Here is a 27,492-nt window from a genome sequence, read left to right on the forward strand (position 1 = left end):
GGTAATCTTGTGAATTTGAAGGGATTTCAGGATTTTATTTTCCTACGCTGCTTAAAGTGGATGAAGTATCAATCACATTCTGATGCTACAATGATGCAATGTTTCACTCTTTTTTCATCTTAAAGGAAGAAAGGTTACGTCTGTGAGCTCCCGTTGGTTTCTGTTCTAAATCAGAGACAACATTAGGGCAATTACAAGCCATAGATAGAGACACAGATAAGGGCAGCACATTGCACAAAATTACATAATTCAAAGAATTGCACCTCTCTTCCAATTAAATGGTAAGCATACTGAGATATTGATGTATTTCTTCAGCTAAATCTGATCTTTCCTTTGCCTTGTTAAATGTGTCTTGCCCTGGACATGACCACAGCTAACAATAACAACAGCTATAGAACCTTGCCAATGATCAGAATATCATGGAGGAAATATGTGAATATTTAAAATACATTCATAACAAACTGACTCCACAGAGCATGTAGGCTGTGTATCTGAAAATATGATTCACTTAACTAGGCAAGACAGTTAATCATTTGTTCTTATTTACATTGACGGCCTACCCCGGCCAAAGCCAAACGACGCTTGGCCAATTGTGCGCCACCCTATGGGACTCTGAATCACAGCCAGATGTGATACAGTCTGGATTTGAACCAGGGACTGTAGTGACACCTCTTGCACTGAGATGCAGTACCTTAGACCACTGCTCCACTCGGGAGATACATTACTTGTATGAACTAAAAGTTGATTAACTAAAAAGGTTATAAACTAAAAGGTTTATCACACAGATGTTTACAAATGTCCAAGTTTTTGTATTTCGGTTGTGATAAGAACGACAACAAGTCAGATCAAAGTGCATGTGAACATTTACTTTTCAATAGAATTTAAAGTATTCACAAAAGAGGCAGTGTTTGCAGCAAAGTGCAGCAAAAAGCATTCCATTTAGAAATTCCTGCATTCAAGTGCATTTTCTTAAGCATAAATATAATAGAAGACCTGAGTAATAATTTTATAAATTGTCATGTAAAATCTCAAAACATTTCATAGTAGGAAATGTGCGGGTACATAAAACAGAATATATTATTATTAATATACAGATAAATAGTGGCTGATCAGCATCAGGGACACTATTTTTCACCAAAACTCCGCAGAAAACAGGATGCATCATCGCAGAATTATAAAGCTACGTTACTGTATAATATATTAAAATCATCACATATTCTATTGCTCATTCTAGAGTGAGACAGACAGACCCAATTCGCTTCCTACTCCTCCCGCTCGCCCATAACCGTTCCATATTTGAAGATCTGAAGGTTCTGGATAGGTATACGATGAACATAAGCAGTGTAGTGGTGAAGCTTCTACCATATTGCTTCCACCTTACAGATCTACAAACATCAAAGGGTTAGGACAAAAAAAGGCGTGGTAGCAAATTGGGACCTATCACAGGATGACAGTGCCACAGGACACAGAGAATAGATCGTCCTAGCCAGGGTAAGAAGGGCCGTACAGAATATAAATATAATTTATAGAATCAGCCCCATTAAGTGCACCATGGTTTTACCAGTGAAATTGCAGTGTGCTAAACAACTGTCCGTTCTATAGATTCTATTTCTATACAGTACAATGCAGTATAAGGGCTCTAGTCACTCTTCTTGCAGCTCTCTGTCTCAGTGCTCTCCGACTGCACTTTGGCGTTCTTTGGTGAGCCCTTTCCCCTGTTGTGTGCTGCAGTCTTGGACGAGGACCCTGGGGCCTTGGAGGTCTCAGGGACCGCTGCTCTGTTCAAACTCTCACCGGGGCCCTTCTTCACTACAGAGGTCTTGGTCTCAGAGGTGAAGGATGGCGATGGCCCGGCAAAGAACGTGCGGTGCACAACAGACTCGATGGGAGCGAAGGGCGAAGAGGAGGAGCCGGTCAGCGTCATACTTGTCTGGGGGGGAAAACGAATAGATGGAAGGATTTAAAGAGATGGAGAGACATGATGGAGTGATGAGAATGACTACAACAGTGACTAATAAAGAAGTAGACAATATTTATCCTATGATTTATCAGATTAAATGTAACTTTAATGAGTTGATGGGAGAACTCTAATCGAACAGTTGGGCGAGTTCTGAGAACCTGTGATTAGATTTGCAAGATGTCAAGAGCAGGAGACATCACTCATTGTGAGAGGATTGAGGAGGAATGATGCAACGAGAAGAAAATGATGCAAAATTCTCCTGCTAGAGGCAATTCAAGACTAAAGTTGAGTCATAACTAAATATAAGTATAAGATAGGTCATTCAAATAACATGGACTGGATGTTGTGAGACAGTCAACATGGAGAAAGAATGTTTTTGGATTGCCATAAACATTATGTATTGGGAGGATTCCCAGATCAAGATTGAAGCCATTTCTGGACTAAAAAGTAGTTGAGATTCTCCATTGAGCATGCTTTTTGGTCCAGGTGTAGGCTTTATCTATCTTGATCACAGATCTGATTGTGCCACAATGACCATAGGAGTTGGCTATATAGCACAAACAGATCTGGGACTACGCTTGATCTGGGTCCAGGAAACTGGCCCTATGTCTTTGTAGAGACCCTGCCCTGTGAGTGTTAGGGTTGAGGGATAGGGCTAGGGTTAGGATCAGGTTAGTGACTGACTTTGTTGACAACAGTGAAGACGGTGTACAGCAGCATGAGGTGGTGCTTCTGGATGGCCAGGTACTGGGTCTGCTGCAGGGCGAACAGCACTGCTCCTATCAGGGTGATCTTAGTAGGGCTGCACACAGTCAGAGGTCAGTCAGGTCAGTAACTTCATCATTATGGCTATGAACAGATCTCTCTCTCTTTTTTCATTGATTTTATTTCACCTTTATTTAACCAGGTAGGCCAGTTGAGAACAAGTTCTCATTTACGACTATGTGGCCTGGCCAAGATAAAGCAAAGCAGGGCGACAAAAACAACACAGAGTTACACATGGAATAAACAAACATACAGTCAATAACACAATAGAAAAATCTGTATACAGTGTGTGCTAAATAAATAAGGAGGTAAGGCAATAAATAGGCCAATAGTGGCAAAGTAATTACAATTTAGCAGTTTACACTGGAGTGATATATGTGCAGACGAGGATGTGCAAGTAGAAATACTGGTGTGCAAAAGAGCAGAAAAACTAAAACAAATATGGGGATGAGGTAGGTAGTTGGTTGGATGGGCTATTTACAGATGGGCTGTGTACAGCTGCAGCGATCAGTAAGCTGCTCTGACAGCTGACGCTTAAAGTTAGTGAGGGAGATATAAGTCTCCAACTTCAGCGATTTTTGCCATTCGTTCCAGTCATTGGCAGCAGAAGGAGGTGGAAGGAAAGGCGGCCAAAGCAGGTGTTGGCTTTGGGGATGACCAGTGAAATAGGTGCTACAGGTGGGTTTTGCTATGGAGACCAGTGAGCTGAGATATTTACCTAGCAAAGATTTATAGATGACCTGGAGCCAATGGGTTTGGTGACATATATGTAGCGAGGACCAGCCAACGAAAGCATACAGGTCGCAGTGGTGGGCAGTATATGGGGCTTTGGTGACAAAACGGATGGCACTGTGATAGACTGCATCCAATTTGCTGAGTAGAGTGTTGGAGGCTATTTTGTAAATGACATTGCCGAAGTCGAGGATCGGTAGGATGGTCAGTTTTACGAGGGTATGTTTGGCAGCATGAGTGAAGGAGGCTTTGTTGCGAAATAGGAAGCTGACTCTAGATTTAACTTTGGATTGGAGATGCTTCTTTAGGTTCATTTCTCTGTAGGTAATGGCTTTGTTATGGAAGGTTTGGGAATCGCTTCCTTTTAGGTGGTTGTAAAATTAAACGGCTCTTTTCTAGATTTTGATAATTAGCGGATGTCGGCCTAATTCTTCTTTGCATGCATTCTTTGGTGGGTAACTGATTCAAGTATTTTTTGCCAGGTCCTAATTGGTATGTCAAATTTTATGTTCCTTTGAATGGCATAGAAGGCCCTTCTTGCCTTGTCTACTTAGCTCATTTACAGCTTTGTGGATGTTACCTGTGGCGCTGATGTTTAGGCCAAGGTATATATAGTTGTTTGTGAGCTCTAGGGCAATGGTGTCTTACTGAGATGAACTGTCAGGCCCAGGTCTGACAGAAGATCTAGGTGTTGCAGTAGGCCCTCCTTGGTTGTGGACAAGAAGGGTCTCTCTCTCTCTCATATGAGAATAAAGACATGCATTATCATTCATCACAGCGGTTTTAGAGGTCAACGTCTACATACTCAGCCAGCCAGTAACCGATGTGTCACTCAGTGAATCTCCAATTACATAATTTGGTTTCTGTGTACAACATTACACAGACCTAGCCTGGTCTCAGATCAGTTTGTGCTGTAAAGCCTACATCAGAGGTATCAAACTCATTCCACCGGGGGGGTTGAGTGTGCAGGTTTTTCTTTTTTTCTTTCAATTAAGACCTAGACAACCAGGTAAGGGGGGTTCCTTAGTAATTAATGACCTTAATTTATCAATCAAGTACAAGGGTGGAGCGAAAACCCGCAGACACTCGACCCTCCATGGAATGAGTTTGACACGTCATTGTAGCAACAGTCATCAAAATTGTCAATTGGTCTTTTTAAACAATTGTAATAAACGCAACAGTTGGACAATGGATGAAGATACTCCAAACCTTCTAACAAATAATGAGTCCAGGGTTTTGTTTGAATTCAGATATTCAATTTATTGTCAAATGTATTATTTTATTTTTTATCTTAGATTGCAGTCATATATACATTTTGTAATGTTATGAGGTATTTTGTGTTAAAATAAAGAAAATTATATGTGCTTCATTTGCATAAACACCCCGGTGTATTTGCATGTTTGCATACATTAACGTAAAGGGGTGGGGCGTGGCTGAAACCACCAAAACCTTGCTCTATCTAGGGGCCTAGGCCTACATGCAATCACCTGTGCTGTATAGACTGCGTCATGAATTACTGTTGTTGTCACATTCTGCTGCATAATTCAACAAGGTGTGTCAACAGCCGGATGCCCTCAGATTAAAAATCAACATGCTTGGCTCTAGATTACACCTATCAACATGTATACAGACTTTCCAATGTTTGCGAGATCAGACATAACATCACTACAATCTGAATGTTCATTTTCAGGAAGTAGCTTTCATTTCAAGGCATTTCATTGGTAATCATTTCAAGTATATTAAATTATTACTTTTTTCAAATCCACAAAAAATAACACCCATAAAAATAAAGTTATCTTTCTTTCTGTAAGTGTTGAGATGATGCGTTAAATCCCGACTAAGCTTTATCGTTCTTATAGAGGCAACGGAAAGACAATGTACTCCATTGAGTCCATTTCAGCCATTACTGGGATGTGTTTGACAGGTCATTACAAATCTTTACGTGGTCGTAAAGTTAACGGGAAAAAAACGACAGAAGTATGAAAGAGTAGCAGGAGTAAAATGAATGCAATGAATCCAGAGATTTAAATGACAAGTGGATTTTGCACAGGAAATAGATGGCTGAAAAAAGATCCTCAGGAGGGCGGGTCATGCGCGTTGCTAGTCATTGTCATGCCGATCATAGGAGTTAGCGATAAACAACACAAACAGACGTGGGACCAGACTAACACAGACACTCAACACATTATTCTATCCTCCTTCTAACTGATCCTACAGTACGAGGCCTCAGAGAGGAGGGGACATACTAACTGATCCTACAATACGAGGCGTCAGAGAGGAGGGGACATACTAACTGATCCTACAGTACGAGGCCTCAGAGAGGAGGGGACATACTAACTGATCCTACAGTACGAGGCCTCAGAGAAGAGGGGACATACTAACTGATCCTACAGTACGAGGCCTCAGAGAGGAGGGGACAGGTACAACATCTAAGTTGTGAGTGGCTACCTGGTTGATCCTGCCAGTAGCATATGCTTGTCTCAAAGATTAAGCCATGCAAGTCTAAGTACACACGGCCGGTACAGTGAAACTGCAAATGGCTCATTAAACGTACTGTACCGGCCGTGTGTACTTAGACTTGCATGGCTTAATCTTTGAGACAAGCATATGCTACTGGCAGGATCTGATCCTACAGTACGAGGCCTCAGAGAGGAGGGGACATACTAACTGATCCTACAGTACGAGGCCTCAGAGAGGAGGGGACATACTAACTGATCCTACAGTACGAGGCCTCAGAGAGGAGGGGACATACTAACTGATCCTACAGTACGAGGCCTCAGAGAGGAGGGGACATACTAACTGATCCTACAGTACGAGGCCTCAGAGAGGAGTGGACATACTAACTGATCCTACAATACGAGGCCTCAGAGAGGAGGGGACATACTAACATCCTACAATACGAGGCCTCAGAGAGGAGGGGACATACTAACTGATCCTACAGTACGAGGCCTCAGAGAGGAGGGGACATACTAACTGATCCTACAGTACGAGGCCTCAGAGAGGAGGGGACATACTAACTGAACCTATGGTTCAAGCCCTGGGAGAGCAGGGGAATTACTAACTGATCCTACAGTACGAGCTCTGGGAGAGGAGGAGACTTACTAGGTCATCTTGAGAAGCTCATTGGTTTCTGGCTTCCAGACTCCTCTGACCAGCTGTTCAAAATTACTGATCAGACCTCCTCCAGCACCTGAAGAGAAAGAGATACGACCCTGCGTCATTGTCCTGGACTGGTAGAACATCTTTATAGACCCGTTTGTGCTGTCTGGCTCCTATGGTCTGTTTGGCATAAAAAGGAGTTTACTAGAAAGCACAAACAGATCTGCAACCAGGCTAGTAGCTGAATAGCCTTAATGTCTAATAACAACTCAACAAAGTCAAATCAGAAAGCTCTATTTCTTTGTGATGTGTGAGGACTGCTTGCTATTCAAAGCACAGGTCTGAACAGCGAAACTATAATCTTCAGGATCACAATTAGTGTCAATGCAACCTCATGTTATTTAGAAGCATTCGTACGGACCAAAAGGTCAGGACTAATAACCACAATAGTAATGAGTTTAATTTCCATTACATTCCTGAAATTTGTCTTGTTGATTACCAACAGCCCCCCCCCCAAAATTGATTTATAACCAATTTATATTGAATGTGTGAGAGAGAGTTTATATATCTGCGTGTGTGTACTAGATCTGGCCATATCTTCCACATGCTTGTACACGCACAATGCTACTGGTGATGTAGTGGTAAAAAATAAAAATAGGTGGGTAAACTCTGACTGTCGGTCGCAGTGAAAGAGGTAACGCTGCCTATACTTTCAATGCATTTTCCTGCAAAACGTGGGTAAACTGTATTTACCTGTGTTTACTCTGAACTACACCACTGTGTAGTGGTTCCCTAGCATAGCGCATGGTGGCCAGAGGTTCACAGAATCAAATCAAATTGTATTTGTCACTTGCGCAACAACAGGTATAGGTAGACAACAGGTGTAGGTAGACCTTACAGTGAAATGCTTACTTACAAGCCCTTAATCTGTATGGTTGTGTGTATTGCATTCACAACACATACACAAAAGTATATGGACACCTGCTTGTCGAACATCTCATTCCAAAATCATGTTGGGCGATTAGGTCTGGCCCGCAGTCGGCGTTACAATTCATCCCAAAGGTGTTCGTGGGGTTGAGGTCAGGGCTCTGTGCAGGCCAGTCAAGTTCTTCACACCGATATTGACAAACCATTTCTGTATGGACCTCGCATTGTGCACTGGGGCATTATTATACTGAAACAGGAAAGGGCCTTCCCCAAACTGTTGGTAGCAAAGTTGGAAGCACAGAATCGTCTAGAATGTCATTGTATGCTTTAGAGTTAAGATTTCCCTTCACTGGAACTAAGGGGCCTAGCTTGAACCATGAAAAACAGCCCCAGACTGTTATTCCTTCTCCACCAAACTTTACAGTTGACACTATGCATTCGGGCAGGTTGTGCGTCCACCAAACGCAGATTCCTCCGTCGGACTGCTAGATGGTGAAGCGTGATTCATCACATCTCCAATGGCAGCGAGCGTTACACCCCTCCAGCCGACACTTGGCATTGCGCATGGTGAACTTAGGCTTGTGTGCAGCTGCTCGGCCATGGAAACCCATTTCATGAAGCTCCCGGTGAACAGTTCTTGTGCTGACGTTGCTTCCAGAGGCAGTTTGGAACTCCGTAGTGAGTGATGCAACCAAGGACAGACCATTTTTATTTGCTACGCACTTCAGCACTCTGTGGTCTCATTCTGTGAGCTTGTGTGGCCTACCACTTCGAGGCTGAGCAGTTGTTGCTCCTAGACGTTTCCACTTCACAATAACAGCACTTACAGTTGACCGGGGCAGATCTAGCAGGGCAGAAATTTGACGAACTGACTTGTTGGAAAGGTGGCATCCTATGACGGTGCCACATTGAAAGTTACTGAAAGTCCATTCTACTGCCAGTTTTTGTCAATAAAGATTCCATGACTGTGTGCTCGATTTTATTCACCTGTCAGCAACGGGTGTGGCTGAAATAGCCTAATCCAATAACTTGAAGGGGTGTCCACATACTTTTGGTCATGTACTTGTCAGTATACAATAAACAAAGGTACTTACCTTAAAAACAAATTATACTATACCATGAAGAGAGACTTGACTGTGTGTATATATATATATATATATATGTACAGTATATATTAAAAAAGTGATATTCCTACCTTTAGCCCATCCTATAGCGATCATCACCAGCAGTCCATCCTTGTACTTGCTGTGTGCCTCAGCCACGCCCCCCAGGACTTTCCATGTGCGGGTCACCTCCTTCATGCCCGTCAGCACCAGACGCACAGGGAAGAGGGCAGTACAGGAGTACACCATGTCCTGGGGGCAGTAGAACACCAGGTACCTAGAATATAAGACACATAGACTTCATTTCCCCCCCCAATGTTGTTATGAATATCACGATCAACAACAGAATAAACACATTTTGAATTACATTCATTCTAATAACATTTCTCAACACCTAATGTCAAGCAAATTACACTCACTGGAGTATCTGATATAGGCTTTGAAAAATCTGGCTACCAGTCAATAGGCTACCAGTCAAAGACTACCAGTCAATAGGCTACCAGTCAATAGACTACCAGTCAATAGACTACATAGGCTACCAGTCAATAGGCTACCAGTCAATAGGCTACCAGTCAATAGGCTACCAGTCAATAGACTACCAGTCAATAGACTACCAGTCAATAGACTACATAGGCTACCAGTCAATAGACTACCAGTCAATAGACTACCAGTCAATAGACTACATAGGCTACCAGTCAATAGACTACCAGTCAATAGGCTACCAGTCAATAGACTACATAGGCTACCAGTCAATAGACTACCAGTCAATAGACTACATAGGCTACCAGTCAATAGGCTACCAGTCAATAGACTACCAGTCAATAGACTACATAGGCTACCAGTCAATAGACTACCAGTCAATAGACTACATAGGCTACCAGTCAATAGACTACCAGTCAATAGGCTACCAGTCAATAGACTACATAGGCTACCAGTCAATAGACTACCAGTCAATAGGCTACCAGTCAATAGGCTACCAGTCAATAGGCTACCAGTCAATAGACTACATAGGCTACCAGTCAATAGACTACCAGTCAATAGGCTACCAGTCAATAGGCTACCAGTCAATAGACTACATAGGCTACCAGTCAATAGACTACATAGGCTACCAGTCAATAGGCTACCAGTCAATAGACTACCCGTCAATAGGCTACCAGTCAATAGGCTACCAGTCAATAGACTACCAGTCAATAGACTACATAGGCTACCAGTCAATAGACTACCAGTCAACAGGCTACCAGTCAACAGGCTACCAGTCAACAGGCTACCAGTCAATAGGCTACCAGTGCTGCAAGTGCTGCTGGCTGCTGGTAAGCTTTCTTGACTTAATACATTTTTGCCAACACATGGCTAACCTTTGTTTACCAGCTAAACAGCTGCTCTTAATGAAAATGCCCATAAACTTGAAAGGTAACTCCTAAGTTAGAGTTTATCCTTCCGCTTCCAATTATGCTGAACAAAAATATAAACGCAACAGGTAAAGTGTTGGTCCTATGTTTCATGAGCTGAAATAAAAATAATTCTGACAAAAAGCTTATTTCTCTCAAATGTATTTATTTTACTAGGCAAGTCAGTTAAGAACTAATTCTTATTTTCAATGACAGCCTAGGAACAGTGGGTTAACTGCCTTGTTCAGGGGCAGAACGACAGATTTTTGCCTTGGCAGCTCGGGGATTATATTTTTGAGGAGATAAAAACAATGAAATAATATCTACTGTCTCTATTTATTTGAAAATGTTGATGACTTCCCCTTGCCATTATCATTCCCCTGATGATAAGACAAGACATGTGACGAGCGTTTTTCTAACATATGATGTGACTCCCTTGGTCGCCGGGCGGGGGGGTTGCCGGGCGGGTGGAGGTCGCCGGGCGGGGGTCGCCGGGCAAGAATATACAGTCAGGAAGTAGTAAACTGAATAAATACAATATTCACGTCCCACTGGAGAACAAATCGATCCTTCAATGCCTGACAAATACTGCACAGTTGACAAAGTTACAATGTGTTTAGGTCAACACTGATGATTCTGTTTTGGGTTTTCTATGATGTGCATTTCCTGGCTTGAGCTTGTGTGTTGATATGATACAGTGATTCATCGTCTCAGGCTGGAGCATGGCTAATGGCTGAATAACTGGCTTATTGTCCATTCCTCTGTGTGGTCATTTACCCGCTCATTTGTATATTCTGTCACACTAGCGCATAGTCACAATCATCCAATGTGGATGCTATCTAAATCAGAGGAGGTTGGTGGGAGGAGCCATAGGAGGACAGGCTTATTGTAATGGCTAGAATGGAATGGTTTCAAACACATCAAACAAATGGATGCCACATGTTTGACTCCATTCCATTAATTCCATTCCAGCCATTACAATGAGCCCGTCCTCAAATAGCTCCACCCATCAGCCTCCACTGATCAAAATATCCCTAATATGGCTACTACTTAGTTGTATTTTAGTAGGGATCCCCATTAACTGCTCTCAAGGCAGAAGCCACTCTTCCATTTTACTTATACAGTATAATGCAAAAGGTAACCAGAACCTGACAAACAAAGGTTCTTAAATATCCATATCTAATTTAAATATTACACAATCTATGTGTAAATTTAATATTGGATTGAGACCAAATAAACAAACAATCTAGTTCAACAGTCAGTAAGCTACTCTATAAAAAAATACTGGCAGAAACTCAAACAGGAAGTATCCGTGCTAAGGTCTGTTCAACGTTGGTCTGACCAATCGGAATGCATGCTTCAAGATCGTTTTGATCACGTGTACTGGGATATGTTCCGGGTTGCCTCTGAGAATAACATTGATGTATACACAGACACGGTGACTGAGTTTATCAGGAAGTGTATAGGGGATGTTGTTCCCACTGTGACTTTTAAAACCTACCAAAACCAAGAAATGTGGATAGAGGTGATTAGAGCAACGACCCTGGAATAAAAAACATAATGTGTAGGGTTGGTTTTACAGGTTTACTCGCTCTGGATTGTCAGTACTACATGTGTTCTTGGCTGTTGTGCCGTGGTTGTGTCGGAATCGATTGTGAGTTGAACTTGAGTATGCCTTCCCATAAGGGAGACCCCGGGGTTGGCTTGCGTTCGGCTCTGGCACAGCCATGGCACGACACAACAGGATATAATGTGATGCCTAAGACAAATTTTGACTTGCAGTCATTAGCGGCTGTTTGAATCGACGTTCCTTTTTTTTGTCAGAATACAACAGGTTATAATGAGGACTACATGAAATATGTCTTGCATGTAAAGGACCTTTTTTCTTTTTAAAGGGACTGGTCTTGTGATATATTTAGGTTGTTTTCTCTTCTTTTTTTCACATATTTACTTTTTTTTTTATGAACAATTGCATCCAATGAACTGAGCAGCCTGGGCTGACATGCTTATAGCTTTGCTAGAACTTTCAAATATGAGCAGGCATGTATAAGATTGTGCTGTTATTATCTATATTGATATGATCTATTATTGTTTTATGTTTTTTGTTACTATTTTTCCATGTTATTTGTTTAGTTCTCTTAGGCATTCTCATAGACAATTATGTTATTATGGGACTGCCCATATTTCCCTCTGGCCAATGCAAATTGGCGGCCAAGTGTATGCCTTAGGACGCAAAGGTGCGTCATGAGTCAGGGAGAGGGTCTGATGGTCTTAGTGACAACAGACCTAGATATGGGGGGAGGTTTTAGTGGGTGGAATATTAGGACAATTGGATGTTTACCAAGTTGCAGCTACAGTATGCTTAACAGTGCACATTATTATGGTACAGCTATATGGACACTTAATCATAATGGCACTTTTTAATGGTAAGTTTACAAACATTGGTTGTGGTAAGTATAATTGACACTTGGGTATCGTTATGGTAAGTGGGGAAATAAGTATTGCAAGTTATAATTGTAATGGCTTAGCAGATCATAAAAAAAGAAGATCCATTTTTACATGGCATTCAGTATAATACTCATCATTAAAACAAAAGTAGTTTAGGTCAAAAGAGATGAGACTAATAAAGGAAATTGAGGAAGTAAAACCACAGGTAGATGGAAATGGAAACTGTACTATAGAGGCACAAAATAGGTTAGAGGAAAAACTCAAAGAAACCCAGGGACTTATTCAAGAACCATCAAGTGTAATGTATTCAAAAAAATAAAGTGAATTGGATGGAAAATGGGAAAATAATTCACATTTTCCTTGAATCTTCAACACGGAAATTCTACCAAAAATAATTTACAGAAACGTTACAAATGATGGAGTTATCCATGATTCACCAAATTATATTTTGAAAGAGGAAGCTAAATATTTTAAACATATGTTTTCTTTTCAGTCTCCTCCATCTCCACTGATTGATGTTAACTGTAAGGATGTATTTCCTAATAATAATAATAATAATGTAAAAATTAACACATTTACAGAAAGACTGGTGTGAAGGTCAACTTACAGATGAGGAACTTTGAGGCAATCAAATCTTTTCAGTCTGGAAAAACACCAGGGCTTGACGGTATACCAGTAGAGGCACAGTTGAAGTCAGAAGTTTACATAAACATAGGTTAGAGTCATTAAAACTTGTTTTTCAACCACTACACAAATTTCTGTTAACAAACTATAGTTTTGGCAAGTCGGTTAGGACATCTACTTTGTGCACGACACAAATAATTTTTCCAACAATTGTTTACAGACAGATTTTTTCACTTATAATTCACTGTATCACAATTCCAGTGGGTCAGAAGTTTACATACACTATGTTTACTGTGCCTTTAAACAGCTTGGAAAATTCCAGAAAAGGAAGTCATGGCTTTAGAAGCTTCTGATAGGCTAATTGACATCATTTGAGTCAATTTGAGGTGTACCTGTGGATGTATTTCAAGGCCAATCTTCAAACTCAAAGCCTCTTTGCTTGACATCATGGGAAAATCAAAAGAAATCAGCCAAGACCTCAGAAAAGGCTACCCAAAACATTTGACCCAAGTTAAACAATTTAAAGGCAATGCTACCAAATACTAATTGAGTGTATGTAAACTTCTGTCACACTGAGAATGTGAAAACTGAAATAAAACTGAAATAAATCATTCTCTCTACTATTATTCTGACATTTCACATTCTTAAAATAAAGTGGTGATCCTAACTGACCAAAGACAGGGAATTTTTACTAGGATTGTATGTAAGGAATTGTCAAAAAAGAGTTTAAATGTATTTGGCCAAGGTGTAATGTAAACTTCCAACTTCAACTCTATGTAAATGTGATATTTCAGTTTATTAAAAAAAATGTATTAGCAAAACCTTTTGGTTTGTCATTATGGGGTAATGTGTGTAGATTGATGAGGGGGGGGGGGGGGGGATTGTTTTAATCAATTTTAGAACAAGACTGGAACCTAACAAAATGTGGGAAAAGTAAGGGGGGCTGAATATTTTCCGAAGACACTTTATATACTGAACTCTAGTCAATGCCATCCCATTCAACTATTGCTCTATATATACTATTCTATCCTACTTATTCTACAGATATACCTACTCATTCAAAGGTCTTTCTTTAGTTTTACTACTTTCTACATTGTAGAATAATAGTGAAGACATCAAAACTATGAAATAACACATATGGAGTCATATAGGAACCAAAAAAAGTGTTAAACAAATCTAAATATATTTTATATTTGAGATTCTTAACATAACCACCATTTGCCTTGATGACAGCTTTGCACACTCTTGGTATTCTCTCAACCAGCTTCACCTGCAATGCTTTTTCAAAAAGTCTTGAAGGAGTTCCCACATATGTTGAGCACTTGTTGGCTGCTTTTCCTTCACTCTGCGGTCCGACTCATCCCAAACCATCTCAATTGGGTTGAGGTCAGGTGATTGTGGAGACCAGGTCATCTGATGCAGCACTCATCACTCTCCTTCTTGGTCAAATAGCCCTTACACAGCCTGGAGGTGTGTTGGGCCATTGTCCTGTTGAAAAACAAATGATAGTCCCACTAAGCCCAAACCAGATGGGATGGTGTATCGCTGCAGAATTCTGTGGTAGCCATGCTGGTTAAATGTGCCTTGAATTCTAAATAAATCACAGACAGTGTCACCAGCAAAGCACCCCCAGACCATAACACCATCTCCTCCATGCTTTACGGTGGGAAATACACATGCAGAGATCCTCCGTTCACCCGCACCGCGTCTCACAAAGACACGGCGGTTGGAACCAAAAATCTCCAATTTGGACTCCTGACCAAAGAACATATTTCTCCCGGTCTAATGTCCAATGCTCATGTTTCTTGGCCCAAGCAAGTCTCTTCTTCTTATTAGTGTCCTTAAGTCATTGTTTCTTTGCAGCAATTTGACCATGAAGGCCTGATTCACACAGTCTCCTCTGAACAGTTGATGTTGAGATGTGTCTATTACTTGAACTCAGTGAAGCATTTATCTGGGCTGCAATTTCTGAGGCTGGTAACTCTAATGAACTTATCCTCTGCAGCAGAGGTAACTGGGTCTTCCTTTCCTGTGGCAGTCCTCATGAGAGTCAGTTTAATCATAGTGCTTGATAGTTTTTGTGACTGCACTTGAAGAAACTTTCAAAGTTCTTGAAATTTTCCGGATTGACTGACCTTCATGTCTTAATGTAATAAATGGACTGTTGTTTCTCTTTGCTTATTTGAGCTGTTCTTGCCATAATATGAATTTGGTCTTTTACCAAATAGGGCTATCTTCTGTGTACCACCTCTACCTTGTCACAACACAACTGATTTGCTCAAACGCATTAAGAAAGAAAGAAATTACACAAATGAACTTTGAAGAAGGCACCCGTTAAAAGAAATGCATTCCAGGTGACAACCTCATGAGACTGGCTGAGAGAACGCCAAGAGTGTGCAAAGCTGTCATAAAGGCAAAAATCTGTCATTCTGCCCCCTGAACAAGACAGTTAACCCACTGTTCCTGGGCCGTCATTGTAAATAAGAATTTGTTCTTAACTGACTTGCCATAAAAAGTACTTAAGTAAAAGTACTACTTATGTAGTTTTTTGGGGGTATCTGTACTTTAATATTTATATTTTTTCCAACTTTTACTTTACTACATTTCATAAAGAAATAAGGTACTTTTAACTCCACACATTTTTCCTGACACCCAAATGTACTTATATTTTGATAGGAACATGGTGGCTATTTGAAGAATCTCAAATATAAAATATACTTTGATTTGTTTAACACTTTGTTTACTATATGATTACATGTGTTATTTCACAGTTTTGATGTCTTCACTATTATTCTACAATGGTAAAAACATAGTAAAATAAAGAAAAAACCTTTAATGAGTAGGTGTTCTAAAACTTTTGACCGGTATTGTATACTAAATATTCTACCCACATACTGTCCATAATGTCTTTATATATATATATATATTTATTCTTTGGACTCTGACATTGAACACCCTAATATTTATATATTTCTTAATTCCATTCTTTTACTTTTAGATCTGTGTGTATTGTTGTGAATTGTTAGATATTACTGCCCTGCTGGAGCTAGGAACACAAGCATTTCACTACACCTACACTAACATCTGCTAAACATGTGTGTGTATGTGACCATTAGCTTTTGATTTGATTTAAAATACATGTTGGATTTCAGCCCAGCAGAGGGCACTAAAACGCTATGGTATTGAAGAGGAGGCATGGTGGATGTTTTTTAATCAAGGAGCTCAATGGATCCTCTATTTTTCCATCACACACCAGTTGCTCCGATACATCCCCCCATCCCTCAATTATTTTTTTCAAAAATAGCATTTCTCTATCAGCTGTTTACTGCTGTGTTATAGTGTATCCGGAATGTGGGAGCCTCATCACTGGTGTAAGGGTGGCAGGTAACCTAGTGGTTAGAGCATTGGGCCAGTAACCGAAAGGTTGTTAGATTGAATCCCCGAGCTGACAAGGTAAAAATCTGTCATTCTGCCCCCTGAACAAGGCAGTTAACCCACTGTTCCTGGGCCGTCATTGTAAATAAGAATTTGTTCTTAACTGACTTGCCATAAAAAGTACTTTAATATTTATATTTTTTCCAACTTATACTTTACTACATTTCATAAAGAAATAAGGTACTTTTTACTCCACACATTTTTCCTGACACCCAAATGTAAAATGTATATTTTGATAGGAACATGGTCCAATTCACGCATTTATGAATAGAACATCCCTGGTCATCCTCTGCCTCTGATCTGGTGCTCACATAACACAAATGCTTTGTTTGTAACTTATGTCTGAGTGTTGGAGGTGCCCCTGGCTATCTGTACAAAAAATAATAATAACATTTAATTGTGCCGTCTGGTTTGCTTAATGAAAGGCATTTTGATACTTAAGTATATTTAAAACCAAATGCTTTCAGACTTTTACTCAAGGAGTATTTTACTTGGTGACTTTCACTTTTACTTGAGTCATTTTCTATCTTTACTTTTATTCAAGTATGACAATTGAGTACTTTTTCCACCACTGAGCCTCATAGGGAATTTACTGGTTTTCAGGGTCCACAGACAGTATTCTACTGGTCAAATATCTTTACCATATGTTATCCTGTGAACTCTCCCTCTCTTCTTCCCCACTCCTCCCTCCCTCCTCTCTCTCTCTCCCTCCCCCCTCCTCTCACCAGATGACAGAGGCCATGAGGACGTTAGTGCTGTTGGACAGAAGGGCTATCGTGACCTCAGCCTCTTTCTCTCCCAGTCTTCCTCTCTCCCCCTCCTTCAACCCCTCCCCCTCTCTCTCTCCCTCCCTCCCTCCCTCCCTCCCTCCCTCCCTCCCTCCCTCCCTCCCTCCCTCCCCCACTCTCTCTCTCCTCTCCACTCCACTCACCAGATCACTGAGGCCATGAGGACGTTGATGCTGTTGGACAGAGGGGCTATGGGGGCCTCAGCCATCATGAGGCCAGAGAGAATTCCCCCTCCGAAGCAATAGAGCATAGAACTGAACCAGCAGGCAAACGGGCTCCTCCTCGCCACCTCCAGGGCTCCTGTAACCCAGTCACCAGCAGAGGTTAGTGTAGTTCATCTAAAACTAAAGTCAAATAACAAAAAAAGTACAACATAACATCAAACACCATGTGAAGGATGATGAGAAACACTGGAGGTGCTTAGAAAAAAAGCCTGACCGTAATCTATTAGCAGAGACTTCCATCATCATCGTCATCATCATACATGTTGAAGTCATCAGCTATTGATAGACTTTCTCTCTCATCAGCATCCTAACCTTATTTTGGAACAATGTGACAGCTGCTGACCTGATGTAAAAGGCTGCAATGGGTCTCTGTAAAGCACTTTGTGACAACTGCTGATGTAAAAAAAAAAAGAGATCTATAAATTACATTTGATTGATTGATTAATTAGAACAAGTCTACAATTATATAGAACAAGAAGTGTATAGTGTGTTCTTGTTTAATGCTCTCTTCTTGTCAGTTCTAGAAACGTGTTGCTGTAAAACTGCAGAGGAGCTAAAGCCCAGCAGAGCAATATGTTCATAGTGAGAGGAGAGATTACAGTGGAGGAGTTTCACATTATAGGAGCGTCACAGTTTGAGGAAGGTCCTTTCATACTTCCAGGGCTGTTAAACATTCATGAACAGTTTGAGGAAGGTCCTTTCAGACTTCCAGGGCTGTTAAACATTCATGAACAGTTTGAGGAAGGTCCTTTCAGACTTTCAGGACTGTTAAACATTCATGAAGTTTGAGGAAGGTCCTTTCAGACTTCCAGGGCTGTTAAACATTCATGAACAGTTTGAGGAAGGTCCTTTCAGACTTCCAGGGACAGTAGATATACAATTGAGAACAGGTCATGCCCAGAGACACGATATGTGCTCATCTCGCCTACACACCATTTTCTATGGATATGAGATTCCGTTTAGAGCTCAAAAGTTGATTGTTGATTAGTGCTGGTATCTGCTCGTGTCTGTACTGTCTCCCCATATGCAAAGCCTTTCAGGATTGTGACTATGGACACTGCCTCAAAGAAATACATTCTAGATACTACTTGATCCTGGATCCTAGTTTAAGACTTCTGAGTATTAGGGACAGACACTGGTAGCGGGGTCACTCAGGTCAGCCAAAAGGTCATTAAACCACAAACTGTGGCAAGCAAGCTAATAAACCCCACCTACTATGACTAACACATTTTACGGTCAATTAAAAATAAGGCTAAATATAGTATGCTCACATGGTGATGTTGTACTGGTCAAGAATAGGATCCAGTTCCTACTATCTCAAAGCGCTTCAAAATAAAAGGAAAACAAGCAATACATCATGAGCCTAGCTATAGCTAGCTGGTGCACAGCATCAGGTTCCCAACAACTTCATCTGTACTTGACTACTTGATCTTGTATTTGACTAGTCCATCATGTGAGCATAGGAGGTACACGCCAGCTGATGCCCTTTTAAGAGCCAAATACAGCACTATGAATCTGGCCCTTCTTAGTCTTCATTTTCCAGTTCCCAAGTAATCTACTTCCTGGTCTTGTGTACAAGGTTATCCCAACTCTAGCCAAGTCCTGTAGAGTACGGCTGGTTAATCTGAAGGATCAAAGACTCCTGGAGAGGCAGGCGGGGAAACCTCCTGTCCTAAACACAAGCATAACTATGTAGCCATGTAGTTTACAGTTCTAACTTAACTATGAAGCCATGTAGTTTACAGTTCTAACTATGTAGCCATGTAGTAGCCATGTAGTTTACAGTTCTAACTATGAAGCCATGTAGTTTACAGTTCTAACTTAACTATGAAGCCATGTAGTTTACAGTTCTAACTATGTAGCCATGTAGTAGCCATGTAGTTTACAGTTCTAACTATGAAGCCATGTAGTTTACAGTTCTAACTATGAAGCCATGTAGTTTACAGTTCTAACTATGTAGCCATGTAGTAGCCATGTAGTTTACAGTTTTAACTATGAAGCCATGTAGTTTACAGTTCTAACTATGTAGCCATGTAGTAGCCATGTAGTTTACAGTTCTAACTATGAAGCCATGTAGTTTACAGTTCTAACTATGTAGCCATGTAGTAGCCATGTAGTTTACAGTTCTAACTATGTAGTCATGTAGTTTACAGTTCTAACTATGTAGCCATGTAGTTTACAGTTCTAACTATGTAGCCATGTAGTTTACAGTTCTAACTATGTAGCCATGTAGTTTACAGATCTAACTATGTAGCCATGTAGTAGCCATGTAGTTTACAGTTCTAACTATGTAGCCATGTAGTTTACAGTTCTAACTAAGAAGCCATGTAGTTTACAGTTCTAACTATGAAGCCATGTAGTTTACAGTTCTAACTATGTAGCCATGTAGTAGCCATGTAGTTTACAGTTCTAACTATGAAGCCATGTATTTAAGGTTCTAACTATGTAGCCATGTAGTTTACAGTTCTAACTAGGTAGCCATGTAGTTTACAGTATACAGTTCTAACTATGAAGCCATGTAGTTTACAGTTCTAACTATGTAGCCATGTAGTTTACAATTCTAACTATGTAGCCATGTAGTTTACAATTCTAACTATGTAGCCATGTAGTTTACAGTTCTAACTATGTAGCCATGTAGTTTACAGTTGAAACTATGAAGCCATGTAGTTTACAGTTCTAACTATGAAGCCATGAAGTTTATAGTTCTAACTATGTAGCCATGTAGTTTACAGTTCTAACTAGGTAGCCATGTAGTTTACACTTTACAGTTCTAACTATGAAGCCATGTAGTTTACAGTTCTAACTATGTAGCCATGTAGTTTACAGTTCTAACTATGAAGCCATGTAGTTTACAGTTATAACTATGTAGCCATGTAGTTTACAGTTATGACTATGTAGCCATGTAGTAGCCATGTAGTTTACAGTGCTAACTAGGTAGCCATGTAGTAGCCATGTAGTAGCCGTGTAGTTTACAGTTCTAACTATGTAGCCATGTAGTAGCCATGTAGTAGCCATGTAGTTTACAGTTCTAACTATGTAGCCATGTAGTTTACAGTTCTAACTATGAAGCCATGTAGTTTACAGTTCTAACTATGAAGCCATGTAGTAGCCATGTAGTTTACAGTTCTAACTATGAAGCCATGTAGTTTACAGTTCTAACTATGTAGCCATGTAGTTTACAGTTCTAACTATGAAGCCATGTAGTTTACAGTTCTAACTATGAAGCCATGTAGTTTACAGTTCTAACTATGTAGCCATGTAGTTTACAGTTCTAACTATGAAGCCATGTAGTAGCCATGTAGTTTACAGTTCTAACTAGGTAGCCATGTAGTAGCCATGTAGTAGCCGTGTAGTTTACAGCTCTAACTATGTAGCCATGTAGTAGCCATGTAGTTTACAGTTCTAACTATGTAGCCATGTAGTTTACAGTTATAACTATGAAGACATGTAGTTTACAGTTCTAACTATGAAGCCATGTAGTTTACAGTTATAACTATGTAGCCATGTAGTTTACAGTTATGACTATGTAGCCATGTAGTAGCCATGTAGTTTACAGTTCTAACTAGGTAGCCATGTAGTAGCCATGTAGTAGCCGTGTAGTTTACAGTTCTAACTATGTAGCCATGTAGTAGCCATGTAGTAGCCATGTAGTTTACAGTTCTAACTATGTAGCCATGTAGTTTACAGTTCTAACTATGAAGCCATGTAGTTTACAGTTCTAACTATGAAGCCATGTAGTAGTCATGTAGTTTACAGTTCTAACTATGAAGCCATGTAGTTTACAGTTCTAACTATGTAGCCATGTAGTTTACAGTTCTAACTATGAAGCCATGTAGTTTACAGTTCTAACTATGAAGCCATGTAGTTTACAGTTCTAACTATGTAGCCATGTAGTTTACAGTTCTAACTATGAAGCCATGTAGTAGCCATGTAGTTTACAGTTCTAACTAGGTAGCCATGTAGTAGCCATGTAGTAGCCGTGTAGTTTACAGCTCTAACTATGTAGCCATGTAGTAGCCATGTAGTTTACAGTTCTAACTATGTAGCCATGTAGTTTACAGTTCTAACTATGAAGCCATGTAGTTTACAGTTCTAACTATGAAGCCATGTAGTAGCCATGTAGTTTACAGTTCTAACTATGTAGCCATGTAGTTTACAGTTCTAACTATGTAGCCATGTAGTTTACAGTTCTAACTATGTAGCCATGTAGTTTACAGTTCTAACTATGTAGCCATGTAGTTTACAGTTCTAACTATGAAGCCATGTAGTTTACAGTTCTAACTATGTAGCCATGTAGTTTACAGTTCTAACTATGTAGCAATGTAGTTTACAGTTCTAACTATGTAGCCATGTAGTTTACAGTTCTAACTATGTAGCATACTGTTCTAACTATGTAGCCATGTAGTTTACAGTTCTAACTATGTAGCCATGTAGTTTACAGTTCTAACTAAGAAGCCATGTAGTTTACAGTTCTAACTATGAAGCCATGTAGTTTACAGTTCTAACTATGTAGCCATGTAGTAGCCATGTAGTTTACAGTTCTAACTATGAAGCCATGTAGTTTACAGTTCTAACTGTGTAGCCATGTAGTTTACAGTTCTAACTATGTAGCCATGTAGTAGCCATGTAGTTTACAGTTCTAACTATAAAGCCATGTAGTAGCCATGTAGTTTACAGTTCTAACTATGTAGCCATGTAGTTTACAGTTCTAACTATGAAGCCATGTAGTTTATAGTTCTAACTATGTAGCCATGTATTATACAGTTCTAACTAGGTAGCCATGTAGTTTACAGTATACAGTTCTAACTATGAAGCCATGTAGTTTACAGTTCTAACTATGTAGCCATGTAGTTTACAATTCTAACTATGTAGCCATGTAGTTTACAATTCGAACTATGTAGCCATGTAGTAGCCATGTAGTTTACAGTTCTAACTATGAAGCCATGTAGTTTATAGTTCTAACTATGTAGCCATGTAGTTTACAGTTCTAACTAGGTAGCCATGGAGTTTACAGTTTACAGTTCTAACTATGAAGCCATGTAGTTTACAGTTCTAACTATGTAGCCATGTAGTTTACAGTTATGACTATGTAGCCATGTAGTAGCCATGTAGTTTACAGTTCTAACTAGGTAGCCATGTAGTAGCCATGTAGTAGCCGTGTAGTTTACAGTTCTAACTATGTAGCCATGTAGTTTACAGTTCTAACTATGAAGCCATGTAGTTTACAGTGCTAACTAGGTAGCCATGTAGTTTTCAGTTCTAACTATGTAGCCATGTAGTTTACAGTTCTAACTATGTAGCCATGTAGTTTACAGTTCTAACTATGAAGCCATGTAGTAGCCATGTAGTTTACAGTTCAAACTAGGTAGCCATGTTGTAGCCATGTAGTAGCCGTGTAGTTTACAGTTCTAACTATGTAGCCATGTAGTAGCCATGTAGTTTACAGTTCTAACTATGAAGCCATGTAGTTTACAGTTCTAACTATGTAGCCATGTAGTTTACAGTTCTAACTATGAAGCCATGTAGTAGCCATGTAGTTTACAGTTCTAACTATGAAGCCATGTAGTTTACAGTTTACAGTTCTAACTATGAAGCCATGCAGTTTACAGTTCTAACTATGTAGCCATGTAGTTTACAGTTCTAACTATGTAGCCATGTAGTTTACTATTCTAACTATGTAGCCATGTAGTTTACAGTTCTAACTATGTAGCCATGTAGTTTACAGTTCTAACTATGAAGCCATGTAGTTTACAGTGCTAACTAGGTAGCCATGTAGTTTTCAGTTCTAACTATGTAGCCATGAAGTTTACAGTTCTAACTATGAAGCCATGTAGTTTACAGTGCTAACTAGGTAGCCATGTAGTTTTCAGTTCTAACTATGTAGCCATGTAGTTTACAGTTCTAACTATGTAGCCATGTAGTTTACAGTTCTAACTATGTAGCCATGTAGTTTACAGTTCTAACTATGAAGCCATGTAGTTTACAGTTCTAACTATGTAGCCATGTAGTTTACAGTTCTATCTCCTGACCACAACTACTGTAGGGCCCTTTATAATACTGCAGACATCGCAGAGTAGACCTACACTTAATTATTTATATTTGTTTCAATAACTCAACAGCAACAAGGTCAAGAATGTTGTGTTGTGTAAAATACATGTAGGTCTGGTTTCTGAGCTTTAACTATGATGAATCATTAGTTCTAAAAGAGACATGAGGGGTGGAGTCATATTGACGCTTGGGAGGGGCTGAGTGCAGGGAAAACGATCACACGTGGCAGTACTGATAAGGGGAGGAACCGTTTAAGGCTCATATCATTCAGCTTCCTGCCTAGCAATAATGATGCAATGTGTTGCGATAACGAGGAGACTCCATCCAAAGTGGGGTATGTATACTACCACGGGTGAAACCATGTTTTTGTCTAATGCAGTTTTATTGATCCTCTGGGATGAATAAACTTGGTTTAAAGCATTCGTAGTGTCCGTTGAGTTTGTACTCTGAGAATTAGAACCTAACACCAGTAACGAACTGGTTTAGATGTTTTGTACTTAAAATGGAACATTAGAAATGAGAAAATTAGAACAGGATTAGAAATGGAAAGAGAGAGAGATGGAACACATGCAGATCTCCTGGGATATGAGTGGTCTGGAGTTGGCAGAGTCAATGTTACCGCCTGACCAAACTCCAACAAAACAGCCAGCATCAACAGGTTTAACAGGAGAAACTAACAGCAGTGGAACATTCACTATCACTGGGCATCTCACACACTCTTGTTTAATATCATCAAACATCACATCACAGATGAGTGATTACCCAGGTACACGGTTATAACACACACACACACACACACACACACACACACACACACACACACACACACACACACACACACACACACACACACGCACACACGCACACACGCACACAGGTTCTTCACAACTACAACTCGCAGGCGTCGCCGTACCAACAACCAGCATTTGCACAATCATTAAATAGCTGATTAAATCACATTTTGTGCATCACTGTTCACTACAGATGGACAGCCAGCTTTGCACAGCAGTAGCCATCTGAACACACAGGTACAGTGCCTTGCGAAAGTATTCGGCCCCCTTGAACTTGGCGACCTTTTGCCACATTTCAGGCTTCAAACATAAAGATATAAAACTGTATTTTTTTGTGAAGAATCAACAACAAGTGGGACACAATCATGAAGTGGAACGACATTTATTGGATATTTCAAACTTTTTTAACAAATCAAAAACTGAAAAATTGGGCGTGCAAAATTATTCAGCCCCTTTACTTTCAGTGCAGCAAACTCTCTCCAGAAGTTCAGTGAGGATCTCTGAATGATCCAATGTTGACCTAAATGACTAATGATGATAAATACAATCCACCTGTGTGTAATCAAGTCTCCGTATAAATGCACCTGCACTGTGATAGTCTCAGAGGTCCGTTAAAAGCGCAGAGAGCATCATGAAGAACAAGGAACACACCAGGCAGGTCCGAGATACTGTTGTGAAGAAGTTTAAAGCCGGATTTGGATACAAAAAGATTTCCCAAGCTTTAAACATCCCAAGGAGCACTGTGCAAGCGATAATATTGAAATGGATGGAGTATCAGACCACTGCAAATCTACCAAGACCTGGCCGTCCCTCTAAACTTTCAGCTCATACAAGGAGAAGACTGATCAGAGATGCAGCCAAGAGGCCCATGATCACTCTGGATGAACTGCAGAGATCTACAGCTGAGGTGGGAGACTCTGTCCATAGGACAACAATCAGTCAGTCGTATATTGCACAAATCTGGCCTTTATGGAAGAGTGGCAAGAAGAAAGCCATTTCTTAAAGATATCCATAAAAAGTGTTGTTTAAAGTTTGCCACAAGCCACCTGGGAGACACACCAAACATGTGGAAGAAGGTGCTCTGGTCAGATGAAACCAAAATTGAACTTTTTGGCAACAATGCAAAACGTTATGTTTGACGTAAAAGCAACACAGCTGAACACACCATCCCCACTGTCAAACATGGTGGTGGCAGCATCATGGTTTGGGCCTGCTTTTCTTCAGCAGGGACAGGGAAGATGGTTAAAATTGATGGGAAGATGGATGGAGCCAAATACAGGACCATTCTGGAAGAAAACCTGATGGAGTCTGCAAAAGACCTGAGACTGGGACGGAGATTTGTCTTCCAACAAGACAATGATCCAAAACGTAAAGCAAAATCTACAATGGAATGGTTCAAAAATAAACATATCCAGGTGTTAGAATGGCCAAGTCAAAGTCCAGACCTGAATCCAATCGAGAATCTGTGGAAAGAACTGAAAACTGCTGTTCACAAATGCTCTCCATCCAACCTCACTGAGCTCGAGCTGTTTTGCAGGGAGGAATGGGAAAAAATGTCAGTCTCTCGATGTGCAAAACTGATAGAGACATACCCCAAGCGACTTACAGCTGTAATCGCAGCAAAAGGTGGCGCTACAAAGTATTAACTTAAGGGGGCTGAATAATTTTGCACGCCCAATTTTTCAGTTTTTGATTTGTTAAAAATGTTTTAAATATCGTTCCACTTCATGATTGTGTCCCACTTGTTGTTGATTCTTCACAAAAAAATACAGTTTTATATCTTTATGTTTGAAGCCTGAAATGTGGCAAAAGGTCGCCAAGTTCAAGAGGGCCGAATACTTTCGCAAGGCACTGTACGTCAGAACTGACAGCCTCCATGGTCGCCAGCATTTGGCATTGGAGCGCATTGGAGCACAGTAACTGAAATAGTGGTTATAGTACCTCAACACCACAACAACGTCACTCATCAAAATAACTGCAATCATGCAAATCATCAATTGAAAGTAGGTTGTAGTCAATTGACGGCAGGTTATTAACAGCCTAATTAACCTCTTAATAAGCTTAAGAAACAGTTATAGAATAGTGGTCGCTGGATTAGAAGAGGAGAAAAGCCATGGCTCCGTCTCCATAACACAGACGCAACAAAGCTTAAATATAGCCTGGTCCCAGATCTGTTTGTGCTCTCTTGCCAACTCCTCATGCAAACAGTTGTCAAGTCCACACAAACAGATCTGGGACCAGGCTAGGTAAAATAAAGGTTAGAAAATAAAATAAAAAATAAGCATGGAGCGGTATCCATGCATGCATCAGATCCGGGACAAAGCCTTCTGGGAAAAAGACTTATCGACAGTGGATCCCTGAAGCTGGATTTACTCAGAGACATACAATATATATCTTAACTATAGCAGTAGTACTGTAGTAGAAGTACTGTTGTAGTAGTACTGTTGTAGTAGTACTACTGTAGTTCTGTAGTACTGTAGTAGTACAGTTGTAGTACTACTGTAGCAGTACTGTAGCAGTAGTACTGTTGTAGTAGTACTGTAGCAGTAGTACTGTAGCAGTAGTGCTGTAGCAGTAGTACTGTTGTAGTTCTATAGTAGTAGTTCTGTAGTACTGTAGTAGTACAGTAGTAGTAGTACTGTAGCAGTAGTACTGTAGCAGTAGTACTGTTGTAGTAGTACTGTTGTAGTAGTACTGTAGCAGTAGTACTGTTGTAGTAGTACTGTAGCAGTAGTACTGTTGTTGTAGTACTGTAGCAGTAGTACTGTTGTAGTAGTACTGTAGCAGTAGCACTGTTGTAGAACTGTAGCAGTACTGTAGCAGTAGTACTAGTAGTACTGTAGTAGTACTGTAGCAGTAGTACTGTAGCACTGTAGTAGTACTGTAGCAGTAGTACTGTAGCAGTAGTACTGTTGTAGTAGTACTGTAGCAGTAGTACTGTTGTAGTAGTACTTTAGCAGTAGTACTGTTGTAGTAGTACTGTAGCAGTAGTACTGTTGTAGTAGTACTGTAGCAGTAGTACTGTTATAGTACTGTAGCAGTAGTACTAGTAGTACTGTAGTAGTACTGTAGTAGTAGTGCTGTAGCAGTAGTACTGTAGTAGTACTGTAGTAGTAGTACTGTAGCAGTAGTACTGTAGTAGTACTGTAGCAGTAGTACT

At 40.2% G+C, this 27,492-nt stretch overlaps 1 protein-coding gene across 2 annotated transcripts in view; it reads right to left on the reverse strand.

Annotated features, from left to right (window-relative positions):
- Positions 1-845: 845 nt before the first annotated feature.
- LOC139422718 (trimeric intracellular cation channel type B-like) overlaps positions 846-27,492 on the reverse strand; it is a 33,559-nt gene continuing 6,912 nt past the window's right edge. For both annotated transcript variants that reach the window (XM_071174026.1, XM_071174027.1), the window contains 5 exons: positions 17,413-17,569; positions 8,679-8,863; positions 6,560-6,647; positions 2,645-2,762; positions 846-1,930 (listed from right to left, as the gene is read on the reverse strand). In XM_071174026.1, the coding sequence (XP_071030127.1) occupies positions 1,640-1,930; positions 2,645-2,762; positions 6,560-6,647; positions 8,679-8,863; positions 17,413-17,569 (839 nt within the window). In that variant the 3' untranslated portion in view covers positions 846-1,639. The remainder of the gene's footprint in view (positions 1,931-2,644; positions 2,763-6,559; positions 6,648-8,678; positions 8,864-17,412; positions 17,570-27,492) is intronic.

Source organism: Oncorhynchus clarkii, chromosome 12 (assembly GCF_045791955.1).
Source record: "Oncorhynchus clarkii lewisi isolate Uvic-CL-2024 chromosome 12, UVic_Ocla_1.0, whole genome shotgun sequence".
Lineage (NCBI taxonomy): Eukaryota > Metazoa > Chordata > Actinopteri > Salmoniformes > Salmonidae > Oncorhynchus > Oncorhynchus clarkii.